Source organism: Mytilus edulis, chromosome 5 (genome assembly GCF_963676685.1).
Source record: "Mytilus edulis chromosome 5, xbMytEdul2.2, whole genome shotgun sequence".
NCBI lineage: Eukaryota > Metazoa > Mollusca > Bivalvia > Mytilida > Mytilidae > Mytilus > Mytilus edulis.
Window position 1 is genome coordinate 57,429,884 of NC_092348.1, and position 17,945 is coordinate 57,447,828.

General features: G+C 32.7%; 1 protein-coding gene across 2 annotated transcripts in view; it reads left to right on the top strand.

The window, feature by feature from the left end:
* Positions 1 to 10,519, top strand: part of LOC139524033 (fibroblast growth factor receptor 2-like) — a 49,741-nt gene extending 39,222 nt beyond the window's left edge. For both annotated transcript variants that reach the window (XM_071318557.1, XM_071318558.1), the window contains exons 14-15: positions 5,405 to 5,654; positions 7,482 to 10,519. In XM_071318557.1, the coding sequence (XP_071174658.1) occupies positions 5,405 to 5,654; positions 7,482 to 7,535 (304 nt within the window). In that variant the 3' untranslated portion in view covers positions 7,536 to 10,519. The remainder of the gene's footprint in view (positions 1 to 5,404; positions 5,655 to 7,481) is intronic.
* Positions 10,520 to 17,945: the final 7,426 nt, after the last annotated feature.

Consider the following 17,945-nt stretch of genomic DNA (forward strand, 5'->3'; position numbering starts at 1 on the left):
AATAGGTCTACTATATTTGTTGTATGGAATGATTGTAAGGTGTACCTATCTAGCGGGCAGATGTCATGTGACCTTGACCTCATTTTCATGGTTCAGTGGTCAAAGTTAAGTTTTTGAGTTTTGGTCTTTTTATCTAATACTATATGCCATAGGTCATCTATATTTGGTGTATGGAAATATTTTATGATCTTTATGTCAGTCGCGCATGTTTTATTTGACCGTGACCTCATTTTCACGGTTCATTGCACAGTGTTAAGTTTTTGTGTTTTGGTCTATTTTTCTTAAACTATAAGTAATAAGTCAACTATATATGTTGTATAGAAGCATTGTTAGCTGTACATGTCTGCCTGGCATGGTTCATCTGACCTTGACCTCATTTTCAAGGTTCCTTGGTCTTTGTTTAGTTATCTTGGTTAATGTTAAGTTTATGTGACAGTTGTATTAAAGCTTAGCTTTATACTTAGTAATATCAACATAATATCAATGATTAGTATAGAAGGCGAGACATTTCAGCGTGTGCACTCTTGTGGTATATGTTTGGCATTAAATACAGTTTCTTTTCTCGGAATATGGAATAAAACAATTACTGTCTTTTGTTTCGGTAAATATGGGGTTTAATTGACTTTTGAAAAACTGATATTCACTTCGACCGTCGGCCTCAGTGAATATCAGTTTTCCAAAAGTCAATAAAACCGCATATTTACCTCATCAAAAGACAGTAATTGTATAATATCGACCTGTATTTAAATCTCTTCTTCTTCTTCTTCTTTTTGTATACAATAGTCTATCGACATTTGATGATTACATACTGTTGGCATACGTGGACTGGTCATTTTCCAAAACTTTTACCCCAATTTACGCAAAATGTATGTTTCTTTCTACGCTTTATGTAAACATGTATATATTTTAATTTGCGCTATAGTTCCTTAACTTATTATCCAGGCATATATACGAATGGTCGACAAGTGCGTACATTTTTTTAAATCAATATTTCTGGCATGTTCAAATCTGTCCTTCACCATTGACAACAAGTATATATTACATTTTACCAAATTTACCCTTGGAAAAAATATGTATATAGATTTTTACTTCATCAAATCTGTTGGTTTTTTTTGGTATTATTTATATTTTTATAAATAATTTTCTTTTCACCAGAAATGTTATTCATAAACAAGCGTATGAGTTTAGTAATGACTATATATTATATCACTTTCGGACACGCAAGATAGAGATGTATATTATACACCTAATAGTTCAAAATTGAAAGATATAAGTTATCGGCCGTGTACACTGATCAATACCCTAAGAAGTGAAACGATGCATGCATTTGCAAGCTCGACAGGAAATCGCTGGAATACCTGGACGTGTCACCTCACCCCTTACAATACCTTTAGCCATGCGGGTGATCAGTGGAGCGAAGATCCTAATTTATTTGAATCAAGTTTATTACATAAAAGAATTATGAACTAATTAGATTTTCAAAAACAATTTAAGTTTCACGGAACACTTATTTATGATTTGAAATTTGACTTTTTTACTTTAACTAATTCCAATATTATCAGTCTAAAAAAACCAGATCATGGTTATTTTTAAAAAAATAAGAACATTTTCCGTATCAAGTTAGTAACTAGTCGGATTAAACAACTGTACGATTGATAACTCGAATAATTCTGCGCCCTCTAGCGGCCTTATAGCCTATCGTTAATGTAGCAATCGGAGATTAGACGGAGATCAGCGGAATATAACGACTGACATTATTTAGGTTATACGATTGACAAGATATCGACACGCAATTACGACTACATTTGGTTACTGTAGTTTTGGTCCTTAGACATATCATGGGTTCAAATCGGCAAAGGTGACAAAATGGCCAAACGGAGAGAATTGATACTCTAAATTTAAAATCGATGGTGATCTCTTATCTAGCAGAATAAAACTTTAATATCTATGAATTTGAGCATTTTTATACAGAATGGACATAATATCAATTTTTGATTTTTTTGCGAAGTTTCCCTTTAAGGTCCAAAGGGTCAAAAATTAAACTTTGTTTGATTTCAACAAAAATTGAATGTATGGGGTTCTTCAATATGCTGAATCTAACCATGTATTTAGATTTTTATACGACCGCAAAAATTTTAATTTTTCGTCGTATATTGCTATCACGTTTGCGTCGTCGTCCGAATACTTTTAGTTTTCGCACTCTAACTTTAGTAAAAGTTAATAGAAATCTATGAAATTTTAAAACAAGGTTTATAACCACAAAAGGAAGGTTGGGATTGATTTTGGGGGAATCAGGGGCCAAAAAGGGCCCAAATAAGCATTTTCTTGGTTTTCGCACTTTAACTTTAGTTTAAGTAAATAGAAATCTATGAAATTTTGACACAAGGGTTATGACCACAAAAGAAAGGTAGGGATTGATTTTGGGGATTTTAGTTCAAACAGTTTAGGAATTAGGGGCCAAAAAAGGGCCCAAATAAGCATTATTTTTGGTTTTCGCACAATAACTTTAGTATAAGTAAATTGAAATCAATGAAATTTAAACACAAGGTTTATGACCACAAAAGAAAGGTTGGGATTGATTTTGGGAGTTGAGGTATGAACAGTTTAGGAATTAGGGGCCAAAAAGGGGCCCAAGTAAGCATTATTCTTGGTTTTCGCACCATAACTTTAGTAAAAGTCGCTTTATTTTTATTTCATTATAAACTAGAGATCATTCTGATTTCAGTGATATCTAGTTTTATACAAGTATCTTTATTAATCCTTCCACCACTAAGGGTCACTCATGCATAGTCCCTAAAATATTATGTCATAGAAAAAAAACTGTTGATTGCACCCTTGTGTAGGTGCACTCAACTCCAATCTTAATTAACTAGGGAAAAGTGCCATTATTGGATATTAATAAAAACATAAAAAAGAGAACTGTTTTGAACAGAGGATTTTATTTTATAGCCTAAAATACTGAAAGATTTGAACAAACAGTGAAATGATTCCAGATTCTAAAGAATTTGTGTTAGCATTTATAAGAAACATGATGTAGATGTTCTGGAAATTAAGTCTTACGAAAACAAAGGTCAAAAGACTGATACTATAGTTTAATTCAACTTGTTTCATATTGTACTGTACAATGCACGCCATGTGACAAAATCCTCGCGTGTAAACTGTTAAAAAAGCGTGTATTACACGCGAATATCATGTCACTTGACATGTATGCCTGTACATCATCTTAAGGTGGTACCTAACAGGGTTGGGGTTGATTACTTTGAAATGTAATCGATTAAATTACAATTACTTTGCTTATAAAATGTAATCAATTACATTACAATTACACCTTATTTCAAATGTAATTGATTACATTAGATTACTTTTCTTTAAAGTAATCATGATTACTTGTGATTACTTACGATTACATCATATTTATTGTATATTGCAATATTAAAGAATTTTTTATAACTTTATATCCTCACGAAAAAGCTAATTTTGGTGATTTTTTAAAAGTCATAATATTTTATTAATTTATTAATCATATTTAAAAGAATTTAGACAAGTACAGTGTAACTTGTGCAATTTGATAACATAGCTATAGACAAGTGTCCTTTTTCTATGTAAAAGATATAACTTTGTTTTTCTACAAATTTTAACCAACTGCCCAATTCACAAAAAAACCTGGACAAATAATGTAAAATCAATTAAGTATAGTTTTATTGTCTGTGAGGACATAATTGACACATCCATAAATGTTTTTACAGGTGTTAATCACTACTTAACAGGCTATTATTTGAACTTGGAATTATTTTTAATTATGGAATTTGCTTGATTTCTTGTTATTGAAATTTTTTTATAAATTCCATGTTTATTCTGTACTGAAATGCTCTGTGCTGCGCACAACACTTTCTATTACAAAGAAAATACTATATTTTCAATAGAATGTACTGTGCCGCGCACAACACTATCTAACCAAAATACATTGTATGGAAAGTTTTATTAACCGCTCAAAAGATTATAATAACAAATTAACACGGAATTTATCAAAAAATTTTAACACAAGAAATTATGCAAATTCCATAATTAAAAATAATTCCAAGTTCAAATAATAGCCTGTTACTTCCATTTTTTTAACAAACAATAGGTGAGCTTGGGTATTAAAATTTTATTGTCTTAATTGCAATATCAATAATGTTAAAAAGTGGTTAATTGTCATAATTTGTTTGAAAATTTTGAATACATATATATCATAATATTTATGGAAAACAAAATTTATTAAAATTGTCAAAAAATGAAATATGATTTTAAATTCCATTTTGAATTAAAAAGGCTCATGCAGTTATGTATGTCGACCCTCAAAGTCAAATTGGAACTTTATGTTTTCTGCTTTTGAATTTCATTGTAGTTTTATTAAAATATTGGCCATACTTATATGAAATAGGAGTCAATATCAGAAGTTTTCAATCAATGAACAAAAATGCTTTCCAGACATACTCTTATATCATAAGAGCTCAATCTCACAAAAACTGAAAAGCAAATTCCTTTAGTAAACTGTTAACAAAATAAAACACTTGGTTATACAAAACTTGTTATATAGATGAAACTATTTATCACATTAAACAAAGTCCCATCATAATGAATACTAGTTTAATGAATATTTTATTGATGCTTTACATTTTCATATTGTCTATCAAATACTATTTTCCTATATACCAGTATACAAGATTTGTAATCAGCAAGTAATCATATGAATGTAATCTTTAAAGTAATCTAAAAGTAATCATGATTACACCTGTTTTTGGCAATGTAATCGATTACATTACGATTACTTGTAATCAGAAATGGTATGATTACTGATTACATAGGATTACACTGCAAAATGTAATCGATTACAGTTGATTACGATTACTGATTACGATTACCCCATGCCTGGTACCTAACACTACAGGGAGATAACTCTGTAAAATCAGCAGAACGTTTTAATGACGTTGTGTTCATAAGGGAGTATTAAGCTTCTCAATGATCAAAATAAGTGTTTGTCAAACTGCTATATAACCAGTGTAATTTTTCTGATAAAACAGTTGGTTCAAACTTTTTGAAATTTTTATATTTTTGTCAAAGGGTCAAAGTAAATACTTTGTCAACATTTTAAGAAAATTAAAGGAGCCAAATTAATTTTAGTTAAAGTGTTGGGTACCACCTTAACGAATTTATATCACAGGTTCTACAGCAGTAATATTTTCCCCAAAAAAAGGCCTTACAGATACTTTATGATGACTGATTTTTATAGGACCTTGCTTCAAGTAAAAAAAAATTGCAAAGATGGTTGAAATAAAAGCATATTTTGATTCACTAAGTAATTTAAATTTATTCATAAATATATTAATCCTTGTTCTTTACAATTTTAATCTTTTTTTCATAGTTGGTCCTATGGAGTATTGTTGTGGGAGATATTTACACTCGGAGGGAATCCTTATCCATCTGTACCTGTGGAAAGATTATTTGAACTTTTAAAAGAAGGTCATAGAATGGGCAGACCTCCATATGCTTCAGAAATAATTAATAAAACGATGCAGTCCTGTTGGCATGAGAATCCATCAGGGCGACCATCTTTCAATAACCTTGTTATTGATTTTAATCAAATGTTGACCTCTATGGACAACAGAGGTGAAGTAAGTATTTATTCTATAATTATGGAATTATCAGAAAAAATAAATTGTCAAAATGGTTTTTTTTATAAATTCATTTAAAGTTTGATATTTACTTTATAAATCTTGTTTCCAAATATATGTCTATATTATACAAATGTCAGTGTAATTTTGTATGTATTTTCTGTTAGGCCAGGGTTTTTCAATTTTGCTGGTTTACATATTTTTCACATTAAAAAGTCAAGTTGGTCGGTAGGAAAAAAAAGTAAAAAATATCTTTCAAGACCACAAATATGTAAAAAAAAATATGTTTCACATTTCTAGCAATATGAGTGGTATGCTATTTTGTCATCATTTCTTAAATTCGTTATCCTTGAAATATAATTACTCAACAGTTATAAACAAAAAATGCATGGTATTCTCATCCAAGTTTTGTCCACAGACAAAGACAACATTATATTGTCATTTCACAAACAGATCCTCATAGTTGTCTTCCTGGAATTCATCAGTTGTCATGCATTCCTGTTTGAATATCAATAATGTGGTCATTTTAATAAATTTCCTGTTACAAAACTTTGAATTTTTCGAAAAACTAAGGATTTTCTCATCCCAGGCATAGATTACCTTAGCCGTATTTGGCACAACTTTTTGGAATTTTGGATCCTCAATGCTATTCAACTTTGTACTTGTTTGGCTTTATAAATATTTTGATATGAGCATCACTGATGAGTCTTATGTAGACGAAACGCGCGTCTGGCGTACTAAATTATAATCCTGGTACCTTTGATAACTATTTGATATCCAAAAGGAAGATTTTTATTTTTTTATTATTTATGAAACAAGAAAATTCCAAATTATTTTAACTTTAACTTGACGACTTCCATGTTTTGACAGGTTCATTTAATCTTTGAGATGATACATCTTATGGAATTATGACAAAAAAGTGAAACAAACTTATTGTTATGGGTTTTGAACACAGGTTTCTCTCATCAAAATTATTTGGCTATTTTTAGCTCACCTAGCCTGAACTTTTACAAAAATCTTCTCCTCTGAAACTACTGGGCCAAACTTAACCAAACTTGGCCACAATCATCATTGGGGTAAAGTGTTTAAAAGATATAACCAAAATGGCCTCCATAGCTAAAAATAGAACATAAGGGTAAAATGTAGATTTGGCTTAAATCTCTGAAACCAAAGCATTTACATCAAATCTGACATGGAGTAATATTGTTAATCAGGACAAGATCTGTCTGCCCTGACATTTTCAAATGAATCAGACAACCTGCTTCTAAATTAGTAGTTTTAAGTAATGAACTCAAAATCGTTCAATTTTTTTTATGTCATGTTTTGAAATCCCGGACATGCGCAGAAATGTACAATGTACTTTCTTTTTCCGGTCTCGTTTGTATGAAACTTTGAGTAAAATATATATTTATCAGTCTAGTATAAAATAGGAAGGAACGCGCAATACCAATTTCATTTTTAATAATTCCATGATATGAAAAAACGTTACCTGATGATAGCGTTTCTTTGTTTACATTGCATATGACGTCATAATTAAAATAACGTCACAACTAAAATCCTTAACAACAGAACCAAAATCGGAAACGTTACGGTATTTCCGTTTCTTTTTTTTTAACAAATGTTTAAGTTACAAAAAAATAATTCATACAGACTTCGTCCCCATTTACAGGTAATGCCTGCCTCATATTAGTTTTAAGTAAACTTTGCCATTTTTAGCTCACCTGGTCTGAAGGGCCAAGTGAGCTTTTCTCATCACTTTGCATCCTGCATCGTTAACTTTTAACTAAAGTTGTAATACTTCTTCAAATATATTTTTTTTTATTTCAGGAATATCCAAATCTAGATGAATGTAACAGTATACATCCCATCATATCATCATGATCATAGTCTCTCTCACCTACGTTTTTTTATGATAAAGACAAAAATTTCCATTCTGTGTTTATTTTGTAGCCGTATCCTTCTTTATTATAGAAGTACACCAATTTCATTTTTAATCCATATGGAATCATAGAAAAATTGGTCTAAACTGACCTCCAAACCATCAATGATTCTGAAATGAGGAGTACCCAAATTGCATCCATGCTTAAATTCGCACTGTCAAAATTCTAATAACAGAGCTTTTTTTTAATTTCTTCAAATATTTTGAACAATTGGATATTTGTCCATGTTTACTCTTTATTTTTTTTTAAATGGATACTTGTAACATATTGTATTTGATCATTTTAAAAAGATGACGTTTTGATGACGTCGCATGGTGACGTTTCAGTACATTTTGCTTTTTTAGTAAACACTTCACCTGTTGATAAATACTGTGAACGTTTTGTGCATATCTAAATAGTTTTACCTATGTTGAAAGATGTGCATAGTATCAAATCATAAAAATACAAATTATAGTTTACGGTCTCTAGGAAATCTTGTTAGATTATTTTTACTATTTTGGCTTAATAGGTGCAATTTGGGTACTCGGTGCAATTTGGTTACCGTTACGTTATATATATATGACCAGTATGTATTATTATGTTGATGCAGTATATTTACAATTAGTAAATTTTATGATTCTGAAGTACAGTGTTTATTTTTAGACTTGACAATCAAATAATGTAAATGTTTTCTATTTGTGTTCATTGTTAAATTTTGGCCAGGTGATGCCATCTGTTACTTACATTTTATTTCACTTGTTAAAACCTTATGTATCAATGTTGATCCTCTTTCATGGTTTTCGTTGAGCCTGCGACTTTTGTCTTTGGTTGCAGTGTCCACAAATATTCACTTTGGGGTTAAAGATTTTAAAATTTCAATAACTTTTCTTTAACTATCCTGTATTTCTACCAAATTTGTTTAAACTTTGCGATTTTGAATTTTATGCAGTCATGTTAAAACTGGGTTACTTCAAAGAAAAAGAGGGAAACATGCTCTTATGCATATAAGTTGATGTATTTGTGCCTGTACTACAGTCTTTACCATGCCCAACTTTCTGGTTCACTTTGGTTTAGTATAATTTTGATTATTTTTGTCAAATAAGCTTTGACTGTGTAAATTTTCATTTAAATTCATACATGTGTACATATTAAAGAATCATAGCAGATGCAGTTTAGCAAGAGGAAATGAGAAGTTTAAGGTAAATGAAATGTGTTTAAGACAACCTTATGCTAAGCTTTTATCCACACACGGTACCAATAATAGCCAATTGCCTAAGGTTGCTTTGACCCGAATCCCCAGGTGGTAAAAGGTGGGACTATTTTAGTTGAGTTCCAAATTATGGTAGGGTGAAACAACCTCCTTTATTCTGCAATGCATAAAAAAAAATCCCCTCGGGAAAGGTTTTGTCCACACTTAGTACAAATGATGGGACCAAGGTGGGTAAGGTTTTATAAGGTTTAAAGTTTGGGTAGTGTTACCACCTCCCACCTTTAATTTATCAAAAATTCCCTACGGCACAGCTTTGTCAACAATAAGTACAAATGATAGGGAATTACCTAAGGTTGTTTGGACCCAACGACCAAGATGGGTAAAGTGTTTTAACTTTTTTATACGACCGCAAAAATTTTAATTTTTTGGTCGTATATTGGTATCACATTGGCGTTGTCGTCGTCGTCCAAATACTTTTGGTTTTCGCACTATAACTTTAGTTTAAGTAAATAGAAATCTATTCTATGCAATTTAAACAGCAAGACCATAAAAGGAAGGTTTGGATTGATTTTGTAAGTTTTGGTCCCAACAGTTTAGGAATTAGGGGCCAAAAAGGGCCCAAATAAGCATTTTCTTAGTTTTCGCACTATAACTTTAGTTTAAGTAAATAGAAATCTATGAAATTTTGACACAAAGTTTATGACCACAAAAGACAGGTTGGGATTGATTTTGGGAGTTGATTGAGGTGCCACCTACCCTTCCCCTCTTTAATTTATAAAAAAAATCCCTGCAGCAAAGGTTTTGTCCTCATAAGGTACAACTGGTAGGTTATTGAGGGCCCTCATGGGGTTTTTGATTATGTGATTACTTGGCCGTTTTTTTAATGATTATTTGATTATTAAGCCAAATATTTCATGATTATTTGATTACCTAGGACTGTATTTTTAGTTTATGATTATTTGATTACTAAAGATAAGCAAATATTTAATGATTATGTGATTATATTGGCAAAACAATGGTGATTATGTGATTACTAGGACCCCCCATGAGGGGCCTCGTTATTGCCTGGACCTATAAACCCAGGTGAGTTAAGCTATGGAAATATTTTGATTGAGGTCCCAAGTTAAAAGAATACATGTCAGTTTTCAAATCCCATGTACAGAATAAGGATAAATCATGGATATCTAAAAAAGAGGGACGAAAGATACCAGAGGGACAGTCAAAATGCCAACGAGGTTCAGGTTTTGCTTTTCTTATTTTAAATGCTTCATGGGAATATAATATACAGCATTTTTATATTTAGAGAGCTTATATTCTTCTGCATTTTTTAATCTCCTCTATAAATAAAACTAACCTTTGAAGTACATTATCATAACATTAAAATAAATTGCAAAAAATACCAAGTGGTCCAAAACAAGATATTTATAAATATCTTCGAAGTTGGGATTAAGAACTTTGTTTTCCTAAAACATATCTTTTTTGCAGTTAAGCAAGGTACTTAAATTGAAGAAAATACAGTTCTAAAATTAACATTGTTGACCTCAAGTAAAAATTGAATGTATAGTAAAAAAAAACAATAGAGCTGAAAAACGCTCAGTGGTCAATTGTGTGATTGAACAGTATTGAACATTTATTAAACATGTAAACATTTTGAGATGAACAGTTTTCGAATGATTTAATGTATTGTTATTCTTATCTGTTATTGATTATAGTATCTAATAAAAAAAAAAAAAATCTTTTGCAATTTTCTTTATACATATGCATGTGCTTTATGGTTTCAAAAGGGTTAGAAATGCGTTCATTATATATGTTCCGGACCATATGAGTATTTGGACCATACGGGTATGGTCATGACCATATGAGTATAATACTCGTTTGGTTATTAACGGGCCGGACTATATGAGTATTTGGACCATATAGGTATATTTTTTTTTTCAAATTACATTATAAAAGAGGGACGAAAGACACCAAAGGGACAGTCAAACTCATTAATCTAAAACAAACTGACAACGCCATGGCTAAAAATGTAAAAGACAAACAGAAAAACAATAGTACACATGACACAACATAGAAAACTAAAGAATAAACAACACGAACCCCAACAAAAACTAGGGGTGATCTCAGGTGCTCCGGAAGGGTATATAATGTTTCAATAATACAAAAACTTTATCTAAAAACATAACAATTTTTTAATTTTATAATCCAAAAACTTCGTAAAAATTGAATATTGATGCCATAGTTAGTTTTCATCGCTAGTTACATTCGTGCATGTAGGCTTGGTTGACATTCACTTCCACACGGTATCATAGCTTTGTGTCTCTGGTGGTAACTGTTGGTTCTTAGAGGTGAAATTATCCTAATAGAATATATGTACCCGTTTCAGCGCTCGACTGATACCCTGTTACTTATTCGTTCTTATTCGCTTTTAATGCGCAGGGTATACGTTGCACTTTAAAATAAATCGTTTTCTAATTGTGTTCATGTCTCTGGTGGTAACAATGTGTTCTTAGAGATGAAATTATCCTATTACCGCGCATTCACCTGTTCCAGCGCTCGGTTAATACCCTGTTACCTATTTGATACCTACATGTATTCACTTATAATACGTTTGTTGAACGTTGCACCTTTTAGAAAAGGATTTTCAATTAAGTTCATATCTCTGGTGGTAATAATGTGTTCTAATCGATTTATTCCAAGGTGCAGCGTATACCACGCGTATTAAAATCGAATAAGGAACGAATAAGTAACAGGGTATCAGTCGAGCGCTGAAACGGGTACATATGTTCAATTAGGGTTATTTCACTTCTAAGAACCGACAGTTACCACCAGAGACACAAAAATATTTCTTTTTTAAAGTGTAACGCATAACACACGTTTTAAAAGCGAATAAGTAACAGGGTATCACTGAGTCGAGCGCTGAAACTGGAAGATATGTTCTATTAGGGTTATTTCACCTCTAAGAACCGAAATGGGTACATATGCGCTAATAGTTTTTTTTTCAACTCAGAGAACACATAATTACCACCAGAGACATGAACACAAATTAAAAAACGATTTATTTCAAGGTGCAACGTAAACCACGCGTATTAAAAGCGATTAAGGAACGAATAAGTTAACCGAGCGGGTCATTTCATCTTTAAGAACACATTTCATCTCTAAGAACACATTGTTATAACCAGAGACATGGACACAATTGAAAATCCTTTTCTAAAAGGTGCAACGTACAACAAACGTATTATAAGTGAATAGGTAACAAATAGGTAACAGGGTATTAACCGAGAGCTGGAACTGGTACATGCACGCTAATAGGGTCATTTCATCTCTAAGAACACATTGTTACCACCAGAGACATGGACACAATTGAAAATCCTTTTCTAAAAGGTGCAATGTACAACAAACGTATTATAAGTGATAGGTAACGAATAGGTAACAGGGTATTAACCGAGAGCGTGAACGGGTACATGCACGCTAATAGGGTCATTTCATCCCTAAGAACACATTGTTACCACCAGAGAAATGAACACAATTAAAAAACGATTTATTTCAAGGTGCAACGTATACCCTGCGCATTAAAAGCGAATAAGGAACGAATAAGTAACAGGGTATTATCCGAGCGCTGGAACGAGTACATACTCGCTAATAGGGTTATTTCATCTATAAGAACACATTATTACAACCAGAGATGTGAACTTAATTGAAAATCCTTTTCTAAAAGGTGTAACGTACAACAAACGTATTATAAGTGAATAGGTAACGAATAGGTAACAGGGTATTAACCGAGCGCTGGATAGGGAACATGCACGCTAATAAGGTCATTTCATCTCTAAAAACACATTGTTGCCACCAGAGACATGGACACAATTGAAAATCCTTTTTAAAAGGTGCAACGTACAACAAACGTATTAAAAGTGAATAGGTAACAGGGTATTAACCGAGCGCTGGAACGGGTACTCAGTGGCGGATCCAGGGGGTGGTCCCACGGCGCATCGGACCACCCCCATGACAAACCTCAAAATTTTTTAAAGTGTCTATTTTTTCAATAACTAGCTAATTAACAAATTAACACTTAAGATTAATCCTTTCATCGCACTAATTGGTTATGGATTACCTGGATACCTGGAGGTGTCACAATGATAGAATACAGATCAATGCGTTTCACCTGTATACATGTAATTAAATTGTCAAAACAGCTCGTCAATATGAAGAAGTTGACTTCTTATTTTGCAAGGTAAATACAAATTATTTTTGTATTTTTAAATGAAATTTCCATATATAATTGCATTGTCCAACTAACGGAGTCTCGGTTTTAAATTTCATGTAAGTACATTTTGAAAAAAACAATCATTATGAATGAATTTAATTAAATTTGTTTATCTCTTTGAGCCCCCACCCCTTTTCCCCCAACATCAACAGCAATTCAAGCACTGAAGTTGGTACCCGCATTTGTACAAAGCGCAACATTTGATGAAATTAAACATTTTGTAGACTTTTACCATACTGATTTGCCGAGTCCATCTACAATGCCTTCTGAACTGCGTTTGTGGTAAAAGACTTGCGAGTCAATGCTTTCAAAACCAGAAACTGTAGCCGGTGCTCTGAAAGAATATTGCAAAACAGACTTTCCAAATATTTCTGTTATCTTAAAAATCATAGCTACCATGGGGGTGACGAGTTGCGAATGTGAGCGATCCAACAGTGAGTTATCACTTTTAAAAACCTAACTACATTAAACAAATTATAGATAACCTTGCAAGGAAACACCCGCGACGCATGATGTTGAATGACCTGATAACTGACTCTTAAGTTTGTTAAATTAGTAAATTTTGAACAATTTTACGTAGAACTATTTTTACCAATTCGGAACATTTTAGCTGAACCTTTTTTACAGCTTGCCTAATTCAGATGACAGTTGTATTTTCTTCTTCTTCTGTATGTTGTGCTATTTTAGATTGCAAGATATTGTATAGAGTCTTAAATAAAAATCAGTTTTACAAGTCTTTAAATTCCTTTACCTAGGAATATGTGCATTGCATGGTGTTGTCCAAATTCATGATCTTCCATAATGTCGAAGGTATTTTTTAACCTTTTTCATACCATTCAATATTCATTTGGGACCACCCCCAAATTTTTTTCTGGATCCGCCACTGGACCGTACATCCGCGCTAATAGGGTCATTTCATCTCTAAGAACACATTGTTACCACCAGAGACATGGACACAATTGAAAATCTTTTCTAAAAGGTGCAATGTATAACAAACGTATTATAAGTGAATAGGTAACGAATAGGTAACAGGGTATTAACCGAGCGCTGGAACGGGTACATATGCGCTTATAGAGTCATATCACCTCTAAGAACCCAAATATACCACCAGAGACAACAAAACAATGGAAAATCATGTTTTAAAAGGTGCAACGTATATGATACACGTATTATAAGCGAATTATAAGCGAGTAATGGAACGAATTAAACAAGGTTTTATAGCATGCTCCGAAACGATGTACACCCTGCTAACATGTTTAACCCCACCACATTATGTTAGTATGTGCCTGTCCCTAGACAAGAGCCTGAAATTAAGTAGTTATCGTTTGTTTTTGTGTTACATATTTGTTTTCCGTTTATTTTTTTGTGTATGAAATACGGCCGTTAGTTTTGTTGTTTGAATTGTTTGAGATTGTCATGTCTGGGCCTTTTATAGGTTTGGGCTATGCTCATTGTTGAAGGCCGTACAGTGACCTATAGTTGATAATATCTGTGTCATTTTGGTCTATTGTGGGGTGTTGTCTCATTGGCAATTATACCACATCTTCTTTTTTTTATACAAGCGCTAACACGGTGATTTCATCCCTTCGAACCAAGATCCATCTTCAAACATACGGACATAAAGCAGTTAAAAGGTAGAACGTATAAAAATCAAATAAGGAACAAATGAGTATCGAACATAAAGTAAAAGGATCGGTTGAGCACAAACACATATAAATAGGTCATAAAAAGATCATTTTACCTCAACAAATTTAGAACTATTACCAGATATAAGAGTATAAACAATTAAAAAGGGGGAAGGCTATCAAAAATCGAATAAGTAACGAATAAGGAATAGGGAATAAGTAACGAATAGGTAACGATAGGGAATAGGGAATAAGTAACGAATATAGGTAACGAATAGGGAATAGGGAATAGGTAACAAATAAGGAATAGAGAATAGGTAACGAATAGGGAATAGAGAATAAGTAACGAATAGGTAACGATAGGGAATAGGGAACAAGTAACGAATAGGTAACGAATAGGGAATAGGGAATAGGTAACGAATAGGGAATAGGGAATAGGTAACGAATAGGGAATAGGAAATAAGCTGTAAGTTTCAGTTAGATATCATTTCTCATTTTGAAATGAAACAAATGACATACAAAAATGATCCTTTGTCATCATTTTATTTTTACTATAAGATTTTGTCAAATAAGCAGTGTAAAAAAATTCTAACTTCATTGCAGAGGCTTGTATAGGGTATATTGGGATACGGAATATTTGCCATTTTAATTTTAAGGATATGGGATATTTGTCCTAAAAGTAAATGGGATATGGGATATTGATGCATTTATAAGGATATTGAACTTTTAAAAAACATGAAGAAAAAAATATGTGGAATTTAAAAGTTAAGTACAGAAATATTTACATCTCACTTGATAGTCCTTGATAAAATTGCCCAAAAAAAGTTTTATATTAAAGGTCATTTTAGTGCTTTGTTGATTTTAATTGAGTTTATGGTCGTTTTATTTAAAAGTCATCCAAACCCAAGCGAAAAGTATTGATTTATATGCTCATGTGTAATGATAACTTTAAAAGTATTTGTTTTGCTTTCCAAACTTCGTTCCTTATTGTTAATTTTCCTTTTTAGCTTACCTTTCCAAAAGGAAATGTGAGCTTTTGCCATCACTTGGCGTCCGTCGTCGTCCGTCCGTCGTAAACTATTTCAAAGATCTTCTCCTCTGAAACTACTGAACCAATTCAAACCAAACTTCATCTGATTGATTCCTAGGATATCTAAAATAAAGTTTGTGTTTTAATTCTCATTTCATAAAAAAACATGGCCGTCATGGCTAAAAATAGAACATAGGGGTAAAAGGCAGTTTTTAGCTTATAACTCAAAAACCAAAGCATTTAGAGCAAATCTGACGGAGTAAAATTGTTTATCAGGTCAAGATCTATCTGCCCTGAAATTTTCAGATGAATCAGACAACCGATTGTTAGGTTGCTGCCTCTGAATTGGTTATTTTAAGGAAATTTTGCTGTTTTTGGTTATTATCATGAATATTATTATAGATAGAGATACACTGTAAACAGCAAAAATGTTCAGCAAAGTAAGATGTACAAATAAGTCAACATGACCGAAATGGTCAGTTGACCCCTTTAGGAGTTATGGCCCTTTATAGTCAATTTTTAACCATTTTCTGTAAATCTTAGTTATCTTTTACAAAAATCTTCTCCTCTGAAACTACTGGGCCAAATTTAACCAAACATGGCCAAAATCATTATTAGGGTATCTAGTTTAAAAATTGTGTCCGGTGACCCGGCTAACCAACCAAGATGGCCGCCATGGCTAAAAGTAGAACATAGGGGTAAAATGCAGTTTTTAGCTTATAACTCAAAAACCAAAGCATTTAGAGCAAATCTGACACGAGGTAAAATTGTTTATCAGGTAAAAATCTATCTGCCCTGAAATTGTCAGATGAATCGGACAACCCGTTGTTGGGTTGCCGCCCCTGAATTGGTAATTTTAAGGAAATTTTGCTGTTTTTGGTTATTATCTTGAATATTATTATAGATGTAGATAAACTGTAAACAGCAATAATGTAATGCTTTGGGTATGCAATGTTTTTTTATACTTTCATCATAAATTATATTATGAACACGAGACAAACGAGACATTTCAGTGTGTCCACTCTTGTTTTTGCTTTTGAAGAAGATATGACAGAATCGAAGAACCATTTATATAAATTGAAAACCCAAAATAATCATTCATGGAAGATTTAAGCAAAAAATTTAAGGTGAGCGATTCAGGCTCTTAAGAGCCTCTTGTTTAAATGGTGATGTTCCTTTGGTACTATCTTACGGTGTTTGTATATCACAACTCCTCCGCTTTGCCCGTGTCTGTTGTAACGTTTTGGATTTTAATGAACGAAATATATGTATTACTGGTAAATTATTAAGTCAGGGATTTCGTTACCACAAATCACTTAAAATCTTTACTAAATTCTAGATTTGGTTTTGAAGTTTGGTTCTACCTGTAGAAAACTTATTTCCAAAGGGATAGCACATCCTCATTTTTACGGAGATGTTGTTTACCGTGCTGCTGGATGTGTAATGATTGATAATTTAGTCTCAGATGCATTACTTTTTATTAGTTGTAATTGGCATTGAACTAGCTGTCAGTAACTGCGAGTACTCTCAGATCTGTACTGAGTGTCTTTTTTTATGGGATGTACAAGTACTCGGTCACGTCCACTCTCTGTTTTTGTTAAGATGTATTTCTATTTGTGTCTATCTGATGAGTTAAGCCTTTTTCAACTTTGTATAGTTCGTTCTTATGTTGTACTGTTACACCACTGTCCAAGGTTAAGGGGAGGGTTGGGATTCCGCTAACATGTTTAACCTCGCCACATTCTGTATGTATGTGCCTGTCCAAAGTCAGGAGTCTTTAATTCAGTGGTTGTCGTTTGTTGCTGCGTTACATATTTGTTTTTTGTTCATTTTTTTAGCTCACCTGGCCCGAAGGGCCAAGTGAGCTTTTCCCATCACTTTGCGTCCGGCGTCCGTCGGCGTCCGTCGTCGTCAGTCGTCGTCCGTCGTCCGTCGTCGTTAACTTTTACAAAAATCTTCTCCTCTGAAACTGCTGGGCCAAATTAAACCAAACTTGGCCACAATCATCATTGGGGTATCTAGTTTAAAAAATGTGTGGTGTGACCCCGCCAACTAACCAAGATGGCCGCCATGGCTAAAAATAGAACATAGGGGTAAAATGCAGTTTTTGGCTTATAACTCAAAAACCAAAGCATTTCGAGCAAATCTGACAGGGGTAAAATTGTTTATCAGGTCAAGATCTATCTGCCCTGAAATTTTCAGATAAATCAGACAACCCGTTGTTGGGTTGCTGCCCCAAAATTGGT